This window comes from Xenopus laevis, chromosome 9_10S (genome assembly GCF_017654675.1).
Source record: "Xenopus laevis strain J_2021 chromosome 9_10S, Xenopus_laevis_v10.1, whole genome shotgun sequence".
NCBI lineage: Eukaryota > Metazoa > Chordata > Amphibia > Anura > Pipidae > Xenopus > Xenopus laevis.
This window is the reverse complement of record NC_054388.1, coordinates 15,039,741-15,064,381: the sequence shown is the minus strand read 5'-3', so window position 1 is coordinate 15,064,381 and position 24,641 is coordinate 15,039,741. Positions and strand designations below refer to the sequence as shown.

Genomic DNA, 24,641 nt, shown 5'->3' with positions numbered 1-24,641 from the left:
CAAAAACATGAATTAAACTATTTTGCCTGACTTCATATTTGACACGAAGTAGCTTTTATGTGCCTTGTAAAGATCTTATCTAACGTGTGATTGTTATCTAGACACCACAATACTGTGGGGGACGGATCTCCATCAGGAACGCATTAAATAGAGACTGTTAATTCAGCCGAGCCAAGTGGAACTATTTATTCGCCAATATGAAATCCCAAATCGTAAGTCAAAACACAGAGCAGAGCGAGGCCATGGGAATGTGGGCAGCAAAACAGAGAACCTGCGGTGACTGGATATTGCCTTGTGTAATTCATTTCTTCAATTGAAGTAAGAAGACAGAGGAATAATATTATTGGAGAGCTTTGTATCTACATCCAACCCATCATTCCCCCTGATATGCGCAGTAACAGGCAAGAGATTGTTCCCTGCAACAACCTTCCATCTGGGAGAATGGCAATTTCTCAACAGAGTAGGCTGTGCCTTTTGATCGATGCTTCAGATCTCATGATTACAAATCTTGCGTAAAAAGACATATGTATAAGTCAAGATCTGGCCATCTCCTGTTTTGATTCCGTCAGTCGATTAAATAAACTCCAGTTCCTTGAATTGTAACACAGACTGGCAGCACATTTCCATATATCCCATCTGGTTTATTTATTTATTTATTATAACATGAAAGCTTTATTCTTCTATTGCCATCTCTATTGTGCTACATATAAGTCATGTACGTCATAAAAACCATTAATCCCTTAACTGAGCCAACTATTATCCTTTTATTTTATAGGCTGGCACTTTCCTTACTGACTTCTTGGAAAGCGTTTCTTATTCACTTTACTGCTCCTCAATATGGATAATTACATGGAATAGAACATTCTTTTCTTTTCATGTCTCGTATAAAAACAAAGTATAATTTGACGTATACAATGCTATGTAATATTCCAGCCTGCCCTTCTTGCCTTTGATATTTACAATGGTATTTGTGGCATCCTCAAATTAGATCCTGATATTGACGTGGCTTCATGGGGGAGTAAGAGTGATAATAACAGTGGATGGCGGTTGGCAGCTTAGTTCTTCTGAATGCCATTTATATTCAAGCACCTGAATTCACTTGAGGCCAGTTGTCATAGACAGGCTTAATCTGATGGTTGAAAGCAGGCTGTCTTACTTCTGGGGACTATTTTTCTTGCGAATTAAGGTGAATTAATTGGTAAAATATGATATAATTACAATTATTATTATTGTTTCATCTTTGTCATCTCTACATTTCCTATAGCAATGTCAGAAAAAAGCTCAGAGTCCTAGTCTCTCAGGATCCATATTACATAATGATTTCCACTTATGGGAATGGAAATACTGAAACTGAGTAGAGAGTATCTTTTGGCGCTTGTGGGCATTAAATTGTGCCTCCCTCTGTTGTGTTCTGAAATGTTCCAAAAATGTAATATTGGGTAAATAAACTGAGATATCAGAACAAGGCAGTGTTATAAATGTAATGCTACTGTAGGTTAGTGATTTTTGTTTTTACAATTCTTTTCTTTTTCTATAACAGAGGAGCTTGTTGATAAGAGCCACCTGGGTATTTGATGAGAACCACTCGAAATGGAAATGTCAAGCAGCTCGGTCTTGTCAATGGAACTCTCATGCCCCCTATCTGCTGCCAGTGGTATTTCTTCCAAACCTCCCACAGAAAATGAGGGGGTATCCTCACAAGCTATATTACTAAAGGCTCTTACTATTCCACTTTGTCAATTGGCTCATCAAGGGAGCATTCAGCCATCATTCCAGTTGGCAACTGGTGGCCAAGGTTTACCAGTGGACAGTTCTAATGTGTCTGTGATAATAAACCCACATACACCAACTATCAGCCAAACGTCCCCAGCCCCTACCATCACACTGAAAATTTTGAACACTTTACCAATTCTAGAACCCAACAGCTCAACCAGTCTCACAGGAACCTCTCTAAACAAGTCAAAGAATGTAGGGAAACACATATGTACACATTGTGGGAGAGATTGCCTGAAACCAAGTGTTCTGGAAAAGCACATTCGATCACATACAGGAGAAAGGCCATTTCCCTGTGTCACTTGTGGTATTTCATTTAAAACGCAGAGCAACCTGTACAAACACCGCAAGACACAGTCCCATGTAAATAATTCCAAAATGAGCTATGAGTCCGACTATGGTCATTGTCAAGATGAGAAAGCTGCTAAGCAGGTTGAAAAATATCCCTTAGGATCCCATACTATAGGCAAAGAAATACAAAACAATACAGCAGACAGTAGGGTCACTATGAAGGAGCACATTAATACACTAATATCAGGAAATGAAACAACCATTCCAGTCCAGACTTCTCAAATGAACAGTGGAAAAATACAAGAGGAGAGCAAACAAGAATCATTGGCATTTGTCTTATCAACTGCATCAAACCAGAAAGGAATGTTGAAGGATCAATGTTCTCCCACATCCACTAAACAGATTTACCTGCAAAGACAGCAGGATTCCCTTGTGGATAAACAAATAGACAGCAGTCCCTCTGAGCGTAAACTGAACAAGTGTGAGAGCACGGATTCTGGATATTTGTCCCATTCAGACAGTGCCGACCTACAGATGTTTACAGGTAGTCCTCTTCATAGTCTGTCGGAGAGCAGCATTGAAACTGAAAACCTTCTCGGCACAGGTACCAGCACCTCTGCTACAGAATGTGATAAAATGGGGAAAAGGTCACTGGAGGAATGGATATCCTTGCTAATTTCACAAAATGAAGCAGTGGTAGATGATACACACCTGGACAATGTACGTCCAAGAAAGACAGCTTTGTCAAAACAAGGTAGTATTGATCTCCCGATGCCTTACACTTTCAAAGACTCCTTTCACTTTGACATCAAGTCTTTTGATACAAACAGAAAGAAAGCATCGTTATGCTCAGCCAAGTCTATCGTCACTCCACCCTACAAAAATAAGCCTCTTTTTTTTCATTCTGTTCCTACTCAGTTCTCCACAACTATAGAGTGCACGAACTTGGCCCGCAGTAACTCTCTGCCATTTGTAGATGTAGATTGCCAAAGGGTACCACCAGATAAATTCGATGTTCTTATCACCAGGCATAGCTGCCACAAAAAGCAGCCTTCAGATGCAAGCTTTGCCAATCTCTTTCTCTCCAATACAGCTGCGTCCTGTACTGTCGACCTTTGAAGCAGCCATCCGCGAGGACTTGTTAGGCAAACAGCTGTAGATGAGATACCACAGCCCCAGCCTTGTGATTCAGAAGAAATAAAGAATAAAAAGACGAATGCTAGTGATCGGTCAAATTCTAATAGTAAATCCATGAATAAAAAAGGATCTCAAAAGAAAGCAAAAATGTTTTCTCAAGAAAAGTGGCAAATGTATGGAGATGAAACTTTCAAAAAATTTTACCAAAAAATAAAGACAAATGAGGGTATGAGGAAACCAAAGCAAGTTGCATCAGCACCAGAGGAAGTGTTCAACAATGAAGAGAATTTGCAGAATTTTGCTCCCGCAGTGAAGTCTGGTGAGTGTCACACTTCACAACCAAGGATTTCAACTTCAGGATTGGCTGCCAACAATTCATATTTAAGCTCCCAGGTCAAATGTTCATCAGGAATCCCATCAGGGGACACAACGGAAAATCAGCTATCCAGTAAAGATATCCAAAGTGCTCCAGATCCCTCCAAAGATGGTCCAAACTTAATAAAAACTAGAATGAAATCCATTACATCTGCTCTACATCTAAATGTTTTTTGTGGCTTGGAAAATGATCCACTGAGAAACCAGCAAACTGAAACGTCATCTTCTGACTTGGACCTGGTTTTAAGTAAGATTAATGATGAAATGGACAAGGTCGCCAGTGTTTCAAAGACAGAGGACATTCCTAACTGTTTACAGTCTCCTTCAAAAAACAAAAAACCTAAAGTGGAAACTCATAAAGAAAGGGCGACCACAAAAACAAACAAATGGATAAACATAGAGACTCCCTCTCGTTCCAAATACAAAAATAATGATAAATGCACATTACCATCATTAACAGAAACGACTGATGTTAAAAGAAATGTTGAAGACATTGATATGAATAGGGGACCTGAAGCCATAGAAGGACAGTTATTCAATAACAATATCTCATCCTCTTCTACATCTTCGCAATTCAAGGAAGAACACACAAGTTCTGATCACTCTGGGAAAGTAGGAACAAGCATTCCATGGAAACCTATTTATCAGTCTACTGAGCCATTATCCACACAGAAAGAAAATGCCTTTTCTCCAAGTTATCAAATCAAATTACACACTACTGTGCCACAAGTTGCCTCTTCCCTTGAAGAGAAGCTTGGTAATGGATATGTTATTTTTTTTGAAGAAAGAGAAAAACCAGCTGATGTTTTGAGTTCCATGCAGTTGATGGAGAACAGAGACAACTCATATCTTGCAGATGATGACTCAGAGAAGGATTCCCACAGCGGAGAAGCCACCAAGCTGACAAACATAACCATCTCATTAACTGTTTCTACTCAAGGGAGTTGGAATGAAGTACATTCCTGTTCCTCTTCAGTGTTTAACCACTATCCACAAGATAAGAGGTGTAGTGTCCAGGGACAGGGGCATCCTATATGCAAATTGCAGAGGGGGGTGACCTCTGACTATACTGTACCTGAGAGACCTTTCTACAGTGGTGGATTTGTAATCTCTTCTGAGCTTTCTTGCCCAGATCAGATACTGCAGTGTCTTAGAATTGAAAGCGATGAACAAATGTCAACATCACTGAAAACAACTGAAAAAAACTGTGCTCTGAAAGAAGAAATGGTGTCAGAGAATGGTGGCAACATGTCATTCAGTTTTATTACCAACTCCTTCCAGGATCAAAGCAGCATGCTACATTTTACTGACCCAACTGCCTTTAAGACCCCCTGGAACCCTCAGGCCAGTGCAGCAACTACTCAACAATGTCCTGTAGTGAAAACAGCAGGTATATCTTTGGCCTTAGGGAAATTCAACATCCAATCTACGATGGTCACCTTTTCATCTTTAAGCACCGAGGCAAAATCTACGTGGTGCTGCCTGAATAGAATTGTCCCCCTTCCAGCAGTGCAAAAGACATGTTCTTCAGTCTACTCCCCCTTACGTGAGACGTGTAAGGACAAGAAATCAGGATCTGTCCTAACTTCATCCATAGATGTGAGGCATAATGTCAACAACAATATAGACTTTAATATAAACCTGGCTGGAAATCCTGAACTTCAGGATTTGTTCCTGTCTATACCCTCAAGCAATCAAAAGGTATGAAAAAGTCCTGGGGTGAGCCACAGAATCATTTGAGGGGGACCACTTAAATGTATTTGGTTGATGACCACATACATAGTTTGCTGCAATTTTCCAACATGTCTGACTAGAATCAGTGAATAAAAGCATCAACGTTGGAGGTGCCCTTTGGACTTTAAAGATACATTCCACATGTTTATCCTAAAAGAAACATCCATAAAGACAATGCAATTAGCAAACATCCAAAACACCCCTAAATACACATGTTGAAAATTTGCCATTTAATTCAAATTTTGATGTTAGGTCACAAGTAGAATACACAGAGGTTGAACTCTGAAACTATTGTTTACTCTATTTTCCAGTTAAAATATCAGTTAACAATCTGTTCTTTTTCATTGTCTAGGAAACTTTGGAACTGGACAGCAGGATAAAGGAGGAGGTTCATATATCCCAGACCGGAGCCAAAAAGGACAAGAAGACACTGGCAAACATAAGGCACAAGAAGAGGTTTGTTATTAAATCATAAAGGGCCAGAGCAAGCAAAGCGTTGATTGGATGTAAGTTTCAAATAGACAGCCAATCACAAGGCAAGCTTCTGTTTTGTTGTACAGTCTATGTATAGCCAATCATGTAATTACTTCATCTTGTATGTAACCCTTAACCCTGGGTGAGAGCAACAGTATTATTTTCCCTTAGATGGTACAGTAAATAATTATTTGCCCAGAATATGGGAATATTGTTTCTCTTAGATACATATTGATGGCATACATTAATGACTGCCTTACTGTCTGCTTAGAGAAAATTGCAAAGATCTCTGAACAATTCTAAACATTGTGCCTGATTCTGTGCAGGGGCAGCGCTATTGCTCAGGGAAAACGGAGAGTTTTCGGAGCAACTAAGCTGCGGAGAAGCAGAAATGTTCTTTCACATCAAGTGACAAAGCAAAGCCTCTTGCACTACCAGAAGAAGTTCAGTTTTCCTTCTCATTGGGACACAGGTAGGCTTCCCAGGCATCTTTATTATTGCGGTGGGATTAGGGACACATTGTCCATACCAAATGGGTTTTTATTAAATTTAACTTACAAAGTGTAGTGAAGTTATACAAAGTAGTGGATTCTAATTCTTAGGAAGGATTTTCAGTGTGGAAGGTGCATGAAAGGACTAGGAGGCAAGGGAATATAGTTTGGAGTTGGGCATAGCTAGGCTGAGGGGTTCAGTTAGGGCATACAAAGTGTTCCTGGCTAATTTTATCTCATGTAATTGCCCAGACAAAGTCTGACTGAGTGCAGTTAATTCTTTATGGGACTAATTTGTGGATGTAAGATGAATCACTAAGAATGTATAGGAATCTAGGAAGGTATATTGTTTTACATAAATGAATGCTGCCTGCTTGCATGTGTAGAAACAGTAGACCAGTCCAGGGCCCATGGACGTTTAAAAAAGCTGACTAAAGTTTAAGGAGAGAAATCTTGGTGGGGCTGTATGAATAATAATACCTAAATATTTAGTTGGATCTATCATCTAATGCGGCAAATAGGGACTTATCTCAATTAATTAGTATTTTGGAGAAGTCTCCAATTGAGTTTGTAGTCCAAGGAAAACCCAGAGACTGTTGATGGCATAGAGTAAACATTTCTCCTGCATGCCTTTATATATATTCAACAGTTCAGTGTAAATATAAAAACTGGGTAAATAGATAGGCTGCGCAAAATAAAAAATGATTCTAATATACAGTAGTTAGCCAAAAATGTTATGTATAAAGGCTGGAGTGACTGGATGTCTAACATAACAGAACAGAACACTACTTCCTGCTTTTCAGCTCTCTAACTCTGAGTTAGTCAGCGACATAAATGTTCAGTGAATTTGCAACTGATGGAGATTTGGCAGTGCCTAATGATACCTTTACTCCTGAGAAAGATTTAGGCAGGGAGAAATACTCATGCATGTATAATACATTGGGGACTACCTTTACAGATATAGAGGCTGTACCATTCAGTTATAAAGCCATCTGGCTGTGGGGACCTAATGGCTGACATAGATACCTTCAGCTGTTTTATATTTGGAGAAAGGAGAGACCACAGCTCGTGAATTTGAGAGGAGTGGAGATTAAATTGTATTAAGATCATAAAATGGTTATGTATTGGAGTAATGTATATAAACTAGAGGAATATTTCATAAATTTTAGTATAATGTCATGAGGGTTTGTTAGTTAGTTTCCTAGTGACGAGGTCACCTTAGGAAAACCTGTAGTATGGTTCTAGCTAGGAAAGCTATTTTACTAGCTCAGTATTACTATTACTGGCATGCATTTATAAATGCCAAAGTATTCTGCAGAGCTGTACAATAAATGGAAATATGCAATAAAAACACAGATTCTGTACAAAGGTACAGCCAATAACTGATACACGTGTATTAAAGATGTTAAGCTAAGTCTATCCATAGCTGATTGAGCTGTCTGAGGGAATTTGTGAACCTAGAATATTACTGCTGGACCGGATCGTCAGTAGGTAATTGTTCGGATCTTGTTACTTCCTGTTCTAGTTCCTTTTGTGTATCTTTAACAGATGTTCTAGCTTTGGAAAATGAGGCTATTAAGTCAACTCTAGCCACTGCCTGGCAAGCTGCCCAAATCATATCTGCCACTGGTTGGAATTTTATCCAAGTAGGTCTTGAAGGAGAACTAAAGCCTAAAAATAAATATGGCTAGAAATGCTGTATTTTAGATACTGAACTGCACAAGCCTAAAGGTTCAGCAGCCCTATAACGGTAATGGTCCAAGCCTTCAAAATTGTGCACAGGAGCTCACTATCTTGGCTTTTGTTAGGAGTGTCTTTTTGACTTGTCAGTTGTCTTTCCAGTTCAGCTGGTGCTCAGTTGATCATGTCAAAAAAATGAAGAAAATCAATGGAGTCGAATAACAAGACCTAAAGGTGGCTATAGACGTAACAATTACGATCTTTCTTGGAAAAGATCTTTCCAAGAAAGATCGTTCGTTTCAATACACATGTGTAGAGCTGAATCGTCAGATATACAGGTAGATATATGGGAATAAACAATAGAATTCTACCTGTATCTGACGATTCGGCACTAACAATGGCCTCTAATGGCCACTAACTCACCCTCCCCATATAGATGGGCTTATCTCTCATAATGTAACAATGTAAACTAGGCAACAATATATGCCTGAAACACAAGGCACCTATTGGTTTTTTTAATAGGAGCCTTATGGCAGTGAAAACAGCCCAAGTCTTATAATCGTTACATAGTTATATCGGGTTGAAAAAATACCAAAGTCCACCAAGTTCAACCCATCCAAATGAAAACCCAGCATCCATACACACACCCCTCCATACTTTGACATAAATTATATATACCCATACATATACAGTACTAACTATAGAGTTTAGTATCACAATAACCTTTGATATTATGTCTGTCCAAGAAATAACCCAAGCCACTCTTAAAAACATTAACAGAATCAGCATCACAAAATCATCCAGGAGTGCATTGACCAATCTCACTGTGAAGAACAACCTACTCTGCTTCAAATTAAAGTTTTTTTCCTCTGGTCTGAAGGGGGGCCTCTGGTGAGATGATCCTCTTCATGGGTAAACAGGTCCCCCTCTCAAGCGTCTTTTTTCCAGAAAAAACAACCCCAACCATGACATTCTACTCTCATAATTTAAGTCTTCCATCCCTCTAACCAGTTTAGTTGCACTTAGTCTCTGCATTCTCTCCAGCTCATTTATATCCCTCATAAGGACTGGAGTCCAAAACTGCACTGCATACTCCAGATGAGGCCTCACCAGGAACCTATAAAGAGGCAAAATTATGATGAACCCTTGAGTTTATGTTCTTTTTTTATACAAGACAGTACTTTGTTTGTTTTAGTGTTTGGTATCAATCCATGCGAATGCATTTTCCAGAGTCATGAAAAAGTGGGATCTGTTTTCAGCCACTGTTTTAGGTTTTTACCACTGTAAAAGAGTAGTGTGGGTACAAAAAACAGAGTGACATTGTTGTACAGGTATGGGACCTGTTATCCAGAACGCTCGGGACTTGGGGTCTTCCGGATAATGGGTAATTAAACCCAATAATCTGGTTTTACCTTCAATAAAGATGACATATCTTAGTTTGGATCAAGTACAAGCTACTGTTTCATTATTACAGAGAAAAAAGAAGTTATTTTAGATCATTTAATTATAATGAATTCTATGTGAGATGGCCTATATACTGTATATATGTACATATATACATACATACATACATACATACATACATACATACATACACATATATATATATTCCTCTGGGCCCTCCCTTTTACTTCTAATTTGGGGCAAATATACCCAGAGAAGACTATCATCAAGTGGAAGAGTGGAAGTTGCAGCAGCTGGAGCACCACAGACGGACACCCCAGGATTAGTAACGTGATAGTTTTATACTATAATGGTGATTTAAACAATTCAGAATGCCTTGTTCTGTTTTCATTACCTGTTAGCAATAATTTTCCTGCTTTTCTGGAAGTAAGGAAATTGGAACCAGAAGGAATGGCAGTTACTGCTCAAGACATTGTCTGCATCGACAGCTCTGAAGAGCAAGAGAGATGGTTTGCATTATTGGGTCCCATTGCCAGGGGGGTGCCATGCAGATTTCCTTCCTCTCGGTAATCTTTAATGCTGACAGGTTTCCCAGCATCCTTTATTATAGACAAATTCCCATATTCTTCTGTTTATAATCATCCTTATTCTTTCATGTCCAAGAGTTCCATTGATCAAATACAGGTGCAGATGGTAAAGGCATGACACATGAGCTGGTCTCGTAAAAGAAATATGGAGGATGATTTCTTATCCATAGAATAAATAGAATATGATTGCAGACATGAGCCTGGTGCTCTGCAGTTACTAAATCTGACTAATTCATGCTATATCTTATGTCACATTCCCCATGTCTGTCTAGTTTCTGGCCTATCTGCTCTGCCTGTTCCCCAGCCTTAGATTAGACTATTAATGGTCCACCTTATCTCTTGCTCAAGAAAGCCCTGTGTCCATCCCAGGCTTTCCTCACCTACTGGGTTCTGTCCTTCTATAAAGCCCACCTGGACCACCCATTCCCTAACTGCTTCAGATTAGACTATTGATGTGCCATCTTACCTCCTGCTCAACTGAGCCTTGTTTCCATCTCAGGCTTTTCTAACCTACTGGGTTCTATCCTTCTATAAAGCCCATCTGGATCACCGATTCCCTAACTGCCTCAGATCAGACTAATGATGTTCCACCTTACCTCCTGCTCTGGGGAGCCTTGTGTTCATCCCAGGGTTGCCTCACCTACTGGGTTCTATCTTTCTATAAAGCCCATCTGGAACACCCATTCCCTAACTGCCTCAGATCAGACTATTGATATTCCACCTTACCTCCTGCTGTGCGGAACCTTGTGTCCATCCCAGGGTTTGCTTACCAACTGGGTTATGCCCTTCTATAAAGCCCATCTGGACCACCCATTCCCCACTGCCTCAGATTAGACTATTGATGTGCCAATTTACCTCTTGTGCAATAGAACCTTGTGTCCATCCCAGGCTTTTCTAACCTACTGGGTTCTATCTTTCTATAAAGCCCATCTGGACCACCGATTCACTAACTGCCTCAGATCAGACTGTTGATGTTCCGCCTTACCTTCTGCTCAATGGAGCCTTGTGTCCATCTCAGGCTTTTCTAACCTACTGGGTTCTATTCTTCTGTAAAGCCCATCTGGAACACCCATTCCATAACTGCCTCAGATTAGACTATTGATGTTCCACCTTACCTCCTGCTTAAGGGAGCCTTGTTTACATCCCAGGCTTTCCTCACCTACTGGGTTCTATCTTTTTATAAAGCCCATCTGGACCACCCATTTCCTTCCTATTTCAGATCTGACTGAGGTGTTCCACCTTGCCTCTTGCTCCGGGGTGCCTTGTGTCCATCCCAGACTTTCTTCATCTACTGGGTTCTATCTTTCTATAAAGGTCATCTTAGCCACCCATTTCCTAACTGCCTCAGATTAGACTATTGATGTTCCACCTTCTCTCTTTCTCAGAGGAGCCTTGTATCCAATCCAGACTTCTACAACCTACTGGGTTCTATCCTTCTATATAGCTCATCTGGACCACCCATTCCCTAACTGACTCAGATCAGACTATTGATGTTGATCTTACTTTCTACTCAAGGGAGCCCAATGCCCATCCTCTTCTCGACTTTACAGAGGTCATTTATGAAGACAAGGGGTGAACTAAGCTCCTGGTTCTACTTTGAACTGTTCAGGGAACACCCTGCTAAAAAGAATGTGATATTAACTATAATTTTTCAAACAGAAACAGCTACAGCCAGTGGCCAGAAGAAAACCACCCTTATTAAGACTAGCGTCCTACATTTTCCCATGGAACCTGTGGTGTGAGGATAGAAATCTGACACTTTGATAACACTGGATCCTCTTGGACTAATATTTAGAGTACATGTCTGGACAAAATATATTGGAAATCATTTCTGGTTTCGTGAGGTAACCCACCACTATGTGAGCCGACACCAGAGGACCTTATATGGAACCTGAGCTGTGTGATAGCTGCTTGGGAAAGAAGATGCAGAAAATACCAGCACTTTACAGGATGTTCTGAGAAGAATATTTCACTTGGAAACAGAAGGAAAGCAGAGAGTTTGTAGGGAATATCTTTGGAATTTCTGGTGAATCCAAGGAATTCTGTCATGGAGAGACCCATTTGTCATAAACATGCATAAAATAAACCCAGCCTTTGATTCCAAGAATCAAAACGTCACATATGTCTGGGTCTCTGACACGGGTCCCAATAGCCCCCACCAAAAAATGGGGTGCATATTTTATTATCAGAGAACAGATATGAGGGATCTACCATATAAATCATGGGAAAGAGATGTTGGTAAGGGAGTTTCAGGAGTTATTAGAAGAAGATGGAGAATGAAAATTGGCCACTAAGCCTCTGTTGGAGGTGAAAGATTTTCGTAGGTACTTTGTTACAGAGGGTCCTGGCCGGGAGTGGAGCTTCTTATTGAGACTGCTGGGAGCTGTCATATAGAATTCAGCCTGATAATCCCAGCCTGGCAGATCCATATTGGCATCCCTTTCACGTTGCACAAAGGAAAGCTCTTCACATTCCCAGGAAATTATGATTACTATGGGACAGGGGTATTAAGTCCTGGAAAATTCTCCTTCTCAACTTTATAGATGTTTTTTGTTTTAAGCAAATTCTTTCCTGATGAAATGATAGTAACATTCCCAAATCTTTCTCTCGTCGTCACAGCCAACAGCATAAAAAATGTCAAAACAGCTCCTGCTTTTAGTTAAGTCAAAAATGTAACCTGCAGTGCTGCTCCTGGGTACCGATCCGCTGTATTGCAACACCCTGCTGTACTGAGATATCATTTCCCCAACACCTGACCCATAACACATGGTTATTTACTACTTTCCTTATCAGATGGGAATTTACAGTGTGTACAAGTTTTACTACAAGGAGCAAAGGGGTTTAAGATTCTGAAAAATGAAACATCTGCCTTAAGGGTTCCCATATGCTTCACAGCATATATATGCCATAAAGTATTTTCATGCTGGGTAATCAGTGCCTTTCTACAGTTGTTCAACTTCAACTCCCAGCATCTTTTGACAAACTCTTCCTTTCAAAGGGCTGTAGGTTGGTGCTATGGTCTTACTGTATTATACCTGCTATGCTATCCCACAGTCACAGTCCCTTCCCAGTGACTGTTATTCCACTGTTACTATAGGCACCATCTCTCCCTACTATACCTGCTATCCCACAGTCACACTCCCTTCCCAGAGACTATTATCCACTGTTACTATAGGCACCATCTCTCCCTACTATACCTGCTATCCCACAGTCACACTCCCTTCCCAGTGACTGTTATTCCACTGTTACTATAGGCACCATCTCTCCCTACTATACCTGCTATCCCACAGTCACACTCCCTTCCCAGAGACTATTATCCACTGTTACTATAGGCACCATCTCTCCCTACTATACCTGCTATCCCACAGTCACACTCCCTTCCCAGAGACTATTATCCCACTGTTACTATAGGCACCATCTCTCCCTACTATACCTGCTATCCCACAGTCACACTCCCTTCCCAGAGACTATTATCCACTGTTACTATAGGCACCATCTCTCCTACTTATACTGCTATCCCACAGTCACACTCCCTTCCCAGTGACTGTTATCCCACTGTTACTATAGGCACCATCTCTCCTACTTATACCTGCTATCCCACAGTCACACTCCCTTCCCAGAGACTATTATCCACTGTTACTATAGGCACCATCTCTCCCTACTATACCTGCTATCCCACAGCCACAGTCCCTTCCCAGAGACTATTATCCCACTGTTACTATAGGCACCATCTCTCCCTACTATACCTGCTATCCCACAGTCACACGCCCTTCCCAGAGACTATTATCCACTGTTACTATAGGCACCATCTCTCCCTACTATACCTGCTATCCCACAGTCACACTCCCTTCCCAGAAGGACTATTATCCCACTGTTTACTATAGGCACCATCTCTCCCTACTATACCTGCAATCCCACAGTCTCACTCCCTTCCCAGAAACTATTATCCCACTGTTACTATAGGCACCATCTCTCCCTACTATACCTTGCTATCCCTCAGGCACCATCTCTCCCTACTATACCTGCTATCCCTCAGCCCCTACCTCCCAGAGACTATTATCCCACTGTTACTATAGACACCATCTCTCCCTACTATACCTGCTATCCCACAGTCACACTTCCTTCCCAGAGACTATTATCCCACTGTTACTATAGGCACCATCTCTCCCTACTATACCTGCTATCCCAAAGTCACACTCCCTTCCCAGAGACTATTATCCCACTGTTACTATAGGCACCATCTCTCCCTACTATACCTGCTATCCCAAAGTCACACTCCCTTCCCAGAGACTATTATCCCACTGTTACTATAGGCACCATCTCTCCCTACTATACCTGCTATCCCAAAGTCACACTCCCTTCCCAGAGACTATTATCCCACTGTTACTATAGGCACCATCTCTCCCTACTATACCTGCTATCCCAAAGTCACACTCCCTTCCCAGAGACTATTATCCCACTGTTACTATAGGCACCATCTCTCCCTATTATACCTGCTATCCCACAGCCACACTCCCTTCCCAGAGATTATTATCTCACTGTTACTATAGGCACCATCTCTCCCTACTATACCTGCAATCCCACAGCCACAGTCCCTTCCCAGAGACTATTATCCCACTATTACTATAGGCACCATCTCTCCCTACTATACCTGCTATGCCACAGTCACACTCCCTTCCCAGAGACTATTATCCACTGTTACTATAGGCACCATCTTTCCCTACTATACCTGCTATCCCACAGCCACACTCCCTTCCCAGAGATTATTATCCCACTGTTACTATAGGCACCATCTCTCCCTACTATACCTGCAATCCCACAGCCACAGTCCCTTCCCAGAGACTATTATCCCACTGTTACTATAGGCACCATCTCTCCCTACTATACCTGCTATGCCACAGTCACACTCCCTTCCCAGAGACTATTATCCACTGTTACTATAGGCACCATCTCTCCCTACTATACCTGCTATCCCACAGCCACACTCCCTTCCCAGAGATTATTATCCCACTGTTACTATAGGCACCATCTCTCCCTACTATACCTGCTATCCCACAGCCACACTCCCTTCCCAGAGACTATTATCCCACTGTTACTATAGACACCATCTCTCCCTACTATACCTGCTATCCCAAAGTCACACTCCCTTCCCAGAGACTATTATCCCACTGTTACTATAGGCACCATCTCTCCCTACTATACCTGCTATCCAGTCACACTTCCTTCCCAGAGACTATTATCCACTGTTACTATAGGCACCATCTCTCCCTACTATACCTGCTATCCCACAGTCACACTCCCTTCCCAGAGACTATTATCCCACTGTTACTATAGGCACCATCTCTCCCTACTATACCTGCTATCCCACAGTCACACTCCCTTCCCAGAGACTATTATCCCACTGTTACTATAGGCACTGTCTCTCCCTACTATACCTGCTATCCCACAGTTACACTCCCTTCCCAAAGACTATTATCCCACTGTTACTATAGGCACCATCTCTCCCTACTATACCTGCTATCCCACAGTCACACTCCCTTCCCAGAGACTATTATCCCACTGTTACTATAGGCACCATCTCTCCCTACTATACCTGCTATCCCACAGTTACACTCCCTTCCCAAAGACTATTATCCCACTGTTACTATAGGCACCATCTCTCCCTACTATACCTGCTATCCCACAGTCACACTCCCTTCCCAGAGACTATTATCCCACTGTTACTATAGGCACCATCTCTCCCTACTATACCTGCTATCCCACAGTCACACTCCCTTCCCAGAGACTATTATCCACTGTTACTATAGGCACCATCTCTCCCTACTATACCTGCTATCCCACAGTCACACTCCCTTCCCAGAGACTATTATCCCACTGTTACTATAGACACCATCTCTCCCTACTATACCTGCTATCCCACAGTCACACTCCCTTCCCAGAGACTATTATCCACTGTTACTATAGACACCATCTCTCCCTACTATACCTGCTATCCCACAGCCACACTCCCTTCCCAGAGACTATTATTGGTAAAAAAAAATGGATATTGTATTGTAGTTTCAAACAAATACAATGGGGCAAATTTACTTACCTCCGAAATTGCACCAGCGACGGCTTCGCTGACATCGCAACACTTTGCCAGGCGTAGATTCGCCAGGACAATGCTAATTCACTAAAATCCGAAGTTGCGTACAGGGTGACGAATGCTGTCGAAGTTGCGCTAGCGTTACTGCAGCAAGCAAATCGAAGTTGCGCTAGCGTTGTCTAATTTGCATACGATGGGAAGTTAAAGTTGAATGGACGTATATGTTGCAGCCAATACATTACACTACACAAGCCCAGGGAACCTTAATAAAATAAACTAGAGTTGTTATATTGCCCTACACATGAGCCCAGTGTTTAGTTTATGTGCCATATGTAAGGAAATGTAGGGGGGAAGCCGGATACCCCAAAAAACAATTCTCCTTCTCTAGCGAAGTTACTCCAGCGACCGTTTGTAAATCGGCGAATGTTTGCCAGCGTTAGTCACTTCGCACTTTAGTAAATTTCCCTCTATATGTCCTGGATAGTATAAGCCAAACAGTGTGTTTTTTTTACATTTTCACAGTTCATTTCCTGTGCTTTGCCACATGCCAATCTGTACAAGCAAGCTACAAGGAAATCATTTACTGAAATCTATGGTGACACTGATTATAAACAAGGCAAGAGGTTACATAAACACTTTCGGTATTTTAGTAGTTTCCACCGTTCTCTTCAAGATACGTGAATGTAAAATTGACTATTGTGTTATTCTAAGAAATTTTATTCTAAGCACTTTTGTAATTTGCATTCATTATTTATTCATTAATTTATTCATTAATTTGCATTCATTATTTATTTTCTTTTAATTTCAAGATATTAAGGGATACATGCACTGTTAATATGAATAAATTTTGCTACAACAGCGCCATCTGCTGGTCATTTTCTGATCAGTGCGACCACCAAGTAGTCAAGGAAGTTGTCAGGAGAAAGAAAGAGGCTGCTCTGATGTTCTTCTGCTTAGGAAAACAATTAGAAACCTTTCTCACATCTTTCCTAAGCAGAAGAACATCAGAGCAGCCTCTTTCTTTCTCCTGACAACGTCCTTGACTACATGGTGGTCAGACTGGTCAGAAACTGACCAGCAGGTGGTGCTGTTGTAACAAAATGTATTCATATTAACAGTACATGTATCCCTTAATATCTTGGAATTAAAAGAAAATAAATAATGAATGCAAATTACAAAAGTGCTTAGAATAGGAGCCTCATCAATTTTATATTGACTTATTTTAAAGGTGTACTTATCCTTTAAGATGAAAGACGGCAGAAGGATTTTGTATGCTATCAATTGCTTTACAGTCAGCCATGATAGAGATATTACTATTATATACAGTATAATACTATACTCATTATTATTATTAGCAGTTGAAGAGGTTCAGTCTTAGAAAAGAGTAGGAGGATTCTAGCAGAGGACTGGGTGGCCAATTAGTAGGAGGTTGCAATAGTCTAACTGGAATAGGATATGGGCGTGGAATCATATTTTAGCTATTACTTGTGAAAGAAAGTGTCAGATCTTTGCAGTATTACAGAGGCTTTAATATGATTAGAGAAGAAGAGGGACTGGTCAAAGGTAACCCCCAGGCAGCATGCTGAATTTACAGGGTTAATGCCATCTCTAGTAATGGTAAAAGGAAGAGAAGGGCCAGGTTTGGATGGGAAGACTATAAGCTCTGTTTTAGCTGGGTTTTTAGTTTGAGGGTGTGTTTATCAATCCAGAAGGAGATATGTAGGAAGAAGTTAGTGATCTGTGTCTGACTTAGTAAAGGGGTGTCTTATAGTGATGTGCGGGACTGCCCGAAACCCATGGGTTTACCCGCGGGTCAGGCGGGTTCGGACCGACCTCGCACCCCCATTTTTGGCTTCCAGCTTCCGCTTTTATAGACGCACGCCTTCTCAGCCCACCCCTTTTGTGACATCATCGGCCAGCACACGGGTCTATAAAAGCAAGTGGAAGGCGGGTGTGAGTGGAGGGAGGGCACATCACTAATGTCTAAATATATCTGGATCTATATCTGCTCTCTATTGAAACTTTGTAGTTCATAAAAATTAAGGTGCAAACTGCACAACCTGCACCTAATGTGGCTGTAGGTTCAGTAAAAAGATGAACTACAGTTTTACAGTAGAGTAAAGTGCCCCCTATAATTGCAACTTCTATGCTGGGTGGTAGATAATGAGAAAAAAAAAACTTCTGCTCTGTGTGGCTACAATTTATTGTAAATTATACCTTTTATTATTTATCTTTCTATTTATGCCCTCCTCTATTTATATCCCTGACTCTCTTTAAAGGAATTGTTCAGTGTAAAAATAAAAACTGGGTAAATAGATAGACTGTGCAAAATAAAAAATGTTTCTAATATAGTTAGTTAGCCAAAAATGTAATATATAAAGACCGGAGTGACTGGATGTGTAACATAATAGCCAGAACACTACTTCCTGCTTTTCAGCTCTCTAACTCGGAGTTAGTCAGTGACTTGAAGGGGGTCCACATGGGACATAACTGTTCAGTAATTTGCATTTGATCCTTAGCATTCAGCTGAGATTCAAAAGCAAACAGTTATGAACCATGTGCTGCCCCCCTCCTCAAGTTACTAATTGGTTACTGCCTGGTAACCAATTAGTGGAAACCAAGAGAGCTGAAAAGTAGGAAGTATTGTTCTGGCTATTATGTTAGATATCCAGTCACTCCAGCCTTTATACATTACACTTTTGGCTAACTAAGTATATTAGAAACATTTTTTATTTTGCACATACTATCTTTTTTAATTTTACAATGAACTGTTCCTTTAAGACCAACAATTTATCCAGCAAATTGGAGGCCTGAAATGGGATTGGGTCCAGTGCAAGCCTATAGCTAAGCTGCATGGACAGCCAGTCCAGTAAGGGATTTATGGGTGTGTTCCAGAGCATCTGGAGGGATTTGGCTGCTGTCCAGGGAGAAGTGTGCTGGGAGAGAATTCCAGAGCCTCTACTAACTCATTAGCATTTCTAGCCCACTCAAAAGAGTCCTGCATCATGCCCGGTACCCACGGAATACCCGCAATATTATTGAGACTTGGGCGGATTTTTCTGTATTTGCCCAGTTTGCAGGTGGCACTCGGGTATCTCCTCCTCTGCATTGGGGGGGGGGCTACAGGTGGCCAATCCAAGAGAAACAGCTGAAAATGTAAGTGTAATTATAAAAAAAAATGACAGGCATGATGTCACTTCCGATCGATGTGACGTTACTTACAGTCGGTGCAGCAAACACTGTGGGGAACAGGTTGGGTGAAAAACCATGGGGTTGCAAAGGTAGGTAAGTGGGCAGAAACGTAACTAGAGGGGGGCGGGCCCTGGCGCAGGACGGGCAGCCGGGCCCCCCGCCCCCTCCGTACACCTGGAACTGGCCGGCGCAAAGCGGCATGCGAACTGCCGGGGGCCCTGAGGGGGTGCGGGCCCTGGCCCGCTCGCACTCCCTGCTCCCCCGGTAGTTCCGCCACTGTAAGTGGGTTTGGGTCAGGCTTTTAGAAATAGGGTATGGGTTGAGTGCGGGTTTTATAAAACAGACTTGTGCAGGTGCAACTAATTAAAAAACGATAAATAATGAAGACTATGGAAAAGTTGCTTCGAATTGGCTATTCTATAACATACGAAAAGTTAACTGGCCAGGAATCTTTAATGCCTGATTTAGCAGATTTTTAAAAAAAAATTATTTGCAAAGTAAAAGGGGATGATCCCCTAATATTGGTGCCCTAGACACAGGCCTCATGTGCCCATGCAGTAAATACAGCCCTGTCTCCATTCTGTAGGGGCATGCTGTACTATTATGCCAATTGTACTTACCATGAAGTGACAGGGAACCCTGTAGTTAACCCCTGCCTTCATCATTCTAGGGACATCAAAACTTTGCCAAACTGTTTAGCGCATCAACAAAAGCAGATGGGCACTCATGAAAACCTCTGGCCAGAAAAATGGCGTAGAGCATTTTGTCCTATAGGCAATAAATCATGTCCTAGGATCACAAATTCTTGGCACTATGATATAGATAAACCTAGTGGAACAATGCAGGTATTATTTTGGCTTTTGTGTAGTCATCTCTAAAGGAGCTTGTGTTAGAAAAGCTTATAAAAATACTTTTGGCCCCGATGAGTCAGCAAAAAGCCATGTGGATGATGTGTTACTGCTTTTAATTCTTTAAAGACTGTGTGAAATGAAGAATATTCTCACGCTTTATATTGTTGGTCTCTACAGGGAAATGAGCTATGAATGGTATAAAAACATTTCTGTCTGGAATGTTCACATGCACCAATTGCTCCTTGTGCGGCACTTTGTGTCAAGCACAAGAGTACAAACCATCTCCATGTTAAACTGGACCAGAAATATCCCTGACATTACAAATTAGTACATATACAGTAGAAAGAAGGCAGAGGGTCTCGGAGAAACAGATCATTTGTCAGTCTCTGTGTTCTGTGCTATTTTTTTTATATATTTGTGTAAATGGTAAGAGCACATCATTTGTGACCAGAATAGATCTGATCTTTGGGATTTGAATTTCTTGGGGTAGGGGAAGATGGTGATGAAAGGGAAGAAAGATTGTGGCAGTCCAGTAGAGCACCATAGAAGCAGTATGGCAAGAGCAAGACAGAAAAGATAAGGCAAAATTATTACAGTAGGACAAGATAGAGATGGTAGTATAAGACAGACAAGATGACTATATTAGGGTATACAGAGTGGGTAAGAGAGAGTAGGTCAGAATGGAATCCATACTCCAAAGTGGAGACGATAGGTTTAGGTGAAGGCGGTAGATGGAACATATATCAATGATGGAGACAGTAGAACAAGATTTGAAACAGTAGAACAAGATTGAGACAATATATCAAGATGGTGTCAGTAGGACACGATGGAAAAGATAGCTCAATGATGGAGACAGTAGGACAAGATGGAGACAGTAGGAAAGGATGGAGACAGTAGGACACGATGGATACAGTAGATCAAGATGGTGACAGTAGGACAAGATGGAGAAAGTAGGAAAAGATTGTGACAAAAGAGTAATATGACAACATTAGGGCAAGATGAGGGTTAGATGAAGACAGGGCACAAGACCAAAAGTAGGACAAAACAGTGATGGGATGGCAAAATGACAATGCCAACACTTTATTTATTTTTTTGGTTCAAGGGAGGTTTATTGAAATCAAGACACATGACAGTGAGCATTTCAGCATTATTACAAATGCGCAGATTGGCATCAACGTATATTCAACAGGGTCAAAGCAGTAATGTATCAGAATAAGTACAACTATTCAAGTACATCCATTGTTTACATAATAAACTACAAGTGTTTTGAATCCTGTATAAGTATGTTATAATATTTCTGTCTATGCATACATTTCAATCTACCCATCAGCTGATTGTACTTTATTCTGTAAGGTGTAGTTAACTTTTGTGTACACGTGACCCTATTTGTAATATCCTGCAGCAACTTATGGTCAGGAGTCGGGATTACCCATTCTAGCAGTTCCCATTCCAGGATTTATTGGGGAGAACAGCCATTGAGCTCTTATTCATTTTCCAAAATCCACAACTGCCATATTTTCGTATTAAGGTTAGAGGAACCCTTTCGCCTAGCTATTAGGTCCTCCATTTTTTGCAAGTCCTGGACTGCCTTAAGCCATACTTGGTATGTGGGGGCATTAGTTGCTTTCCAGTTCTACGTAATAATCTTTCTGGCCAGGAAGAGTAATTTTTGAAGCATCAATCGGGCAGGTCGGGTAAGTGGAGTTGGGGGATCCATACCTAGTAAGAACCATTGGGGTCCAATGGTATCTCAAACCCCAGCAACATAGTAATACGAGCCTGTATGTTCACCCAATAGGGATGTAGTTTGGGGCACAACCATAAGGTATGAAGTATAGTTCCATCCTCTATGTCACACCTCAAGCAAGTGGATGGTATTTCTGGATTTAGCTTATGCAACAATGATCGTGAGTAGTACGCCCTATGCAGTAGGTAAAGCTGTAAAATTCTATATTTGTAGATGGGAGAGATCAGTATTCTTGGGTGTTTGGAGTGCCTGATGCCACTGTTCATCTGAGAAGGGCCTCAAATCAGATTCCCAACGCTCTCTGGATTTTAGTGGGACTTTTAGTAAATTAGTGTTTTGTAAAGCTTTGTAGAAGGAAGAGATCTTATGACTGGGTTGATCCTGTCAGAACACACCTCTGCCACAAGTGTACTAGACAGGTGATAATCACAGTTCCTAAGCGCCTTCCTCACTGAACCTCTCACCTTAAGATATATCAGCCATTGCGTAGGGGGGATAGCAAATGTTTCAATAAGATTATCAAACGAAACCATTCCTTGTTCATCCCAAACCTGATCCAATGTATAGACCCCTGCATCCAGCCAGGCCTGAGGAGGGTTTACTCTGTCCAAAGGGGCTAGCCTAGCATTGTACCATAGTGGTGTCAGGGGGTCCAATCCTACCGGGTTAGAAAGGTGATGGACCATATTAAGAACACTACTTTGCAAAGTTAATATAGGGTTATTGGGAGGCTTAAGTTTCTTATGAGCTTTAGCTGCTAGGGCATAGAATGGTGGTAATTCATTTCGAGTTATTGATTGCCACAGTTGGTATACAGCCTCTGTCGGACCTGCCTGCTTCAGTGACCATAGCTGTGACAGCTGTGCTGTTATGTAGTACAAACGCATATCTGGCACCGCCATTCCCCCCATATCTTTCGGTGGACATAGTGTTGCTAAGGATAAACGACTCCTAGATTGACCCCATATGAATGCCTGAATAGAGAGGCTAAGTTGGAGAAGAACCAATTTGATATTTTAACAGGGGTATGCCATAGTAGATAAAGAAGTTTTGGTGCAATAATCATTTTAATGGTTTGTATACGGCCTGTTGGACCTAGCGGTAGCTGTTTCCAAATTTGAACTTTAGTTTGAACCCATTGGAGAAGTAGGGCTATGTTAAGTTCGTAATATGTGGTGACCGGTAGAGCCACCTTAACCCCCAGATAGGTAAACTGGCTGGCTGTTAGTAACGGGATGCCTGGCCTACTACCTTTGTCAGCATCTGGGTCAATGGGGAAAAGAGTAGATTTATTGGGGTTAGTTTGTAGACCCGAAATACCTCCAAAAATACAGGTTAAGTCTAGTGCGGTCAGAGAAGTTTGTGTATCTCCCAGGTAGACCAAAGTGTCATCAGCATACATCTGTATTTTATACTCCCTGCCCTGTACTTGAAGCCCTTTTATCCTTGGATTCTGGCGAACTGCTAAACCCAGGGGTTCTATTGCCAAGGCAAAGAGCAATGGGGAAAGCGGGCACCCCTGTCTCGTACCTCTGGCTAATGTAAAGCTCTCAGTCAAAGAGGAGTTGATTCTCAGAGAGGCTGTAGGTGAGGCATAAAGCAACTGGACTAGTGAAATAAAATGAGGACCTATCCCAAAGGCCTTTAAGACCCTCCAAAGGTATGCCCACTGGACCGTATGTCATTGCCTTTGCTACATCAAGCGCAGCTATGGGCCTTTGTCCTGAGTTAGAGTGCTCTATAGTTAAATTTAGCATAAGCCTCCTGATATTGTGCGCTGTAGTCTTCCCAGGAATGAAACCGGTTTGATCTTCAGTAACTAGTTGCGTAACCACCTGTGCCAACTTCCTGGCTAAAATTTTTGCCAATATTTTGACATCTGTTGTTAACAAGGAGGCCGAGTGTATTTTATAGAGCTCTATGGGTATCCCATCTGCCCCTGGGGCTTTGCCTACAGGGAATGTGCCAATTGCTTCCGTTATTTCATCAGCTGTGCTGGGTTTATCCAGAAATTCCCTAGCCTCTACCGATAAAGTTGGGAAGTCTAATGAGCCTAAAAAGGTTTCCACTGAGTGTCCCTGTGGATCCAACCTGGACTTATACAAGTCTTCATAAAACTTAACCATAGTTTGTTGAATGACCCTGGGGTCTGTGGTGACCGAGGTAGCCCCCGTTCTGATTTTGCTGATTATGGGGGGAGTACCTTGTTCTCTAGTAAGCATAGCAACATTCTACCTGCCTTTTCACCTTGTTCCAAGATCCTGGCTTTAGTAAATAAGTATTTATATTGTGACCTCTCCCATGTGCAACTGGCATACTCTTGTTGTATTATTTTTAGTTGAGGGAGGGATGTACCGTCACCATTTTTTCTGCCCGTAGCACCTCCTGCTCCACTGAAGTTTGGTATTGCCTGGACTGTTTTTTTATGGGCAATTATTTCTTTATTCAGATACCCCCTAAGAAATGCTTTAAATGTATCCCAAAGAAGATTTGCATCAGAGGTGTTTTCATTGAGTGTAAAAATTTCTGTTATGGCTTTCTCATGTTCTTTATTAGTGGTGCTTGCGAAGCAAAGCATCACTACTGTTATTAGTGGTGCTTGCGAAGCAAAGCATCACTACTGTTATCTTGCAAACTTATTTAGTGGTGCTTGCGAAGCAAAGCATCACTACTGTTATCTTGCAAACTTATTTTTATTCTTCTTCCGTATGAAAGTTTGGCGCGTAACTAGTCCCGCACCGTTTGTCCTAGACCCATGAATGAGGTGTCAAATCGTGCGGCTTAATCGGGAATGGGGTGGTATGACTTTTCTAAGGGGTG

The 24,641-nt window shown here is 41.5% G+C and overlaps 1 protein-coding gene across 1 annotated transcript in view; it reads left to right on the top strand.

The window, feature by feature from the left end:
• LOC108702638 overlaps positions 1-24,641 on the top strand; it is a 40,581-nt gene that overhangs the window by 7,215 nt on the left and 8,725 nt on the right. Inside the window, 3 exon segments of the mRNA XM_018238245.2 lie at positions 1,541-5,277; positions 5,663-5,766; positions 6,111-6,256. Coding sequence (XP_018093734.2) covers positions 1,591-5,277; positions 5,663-5,766; positions 6,111-6,256 — 3,937 coding nt within the window. The 5' untranslated portion in view covers positions 1,541-1,590.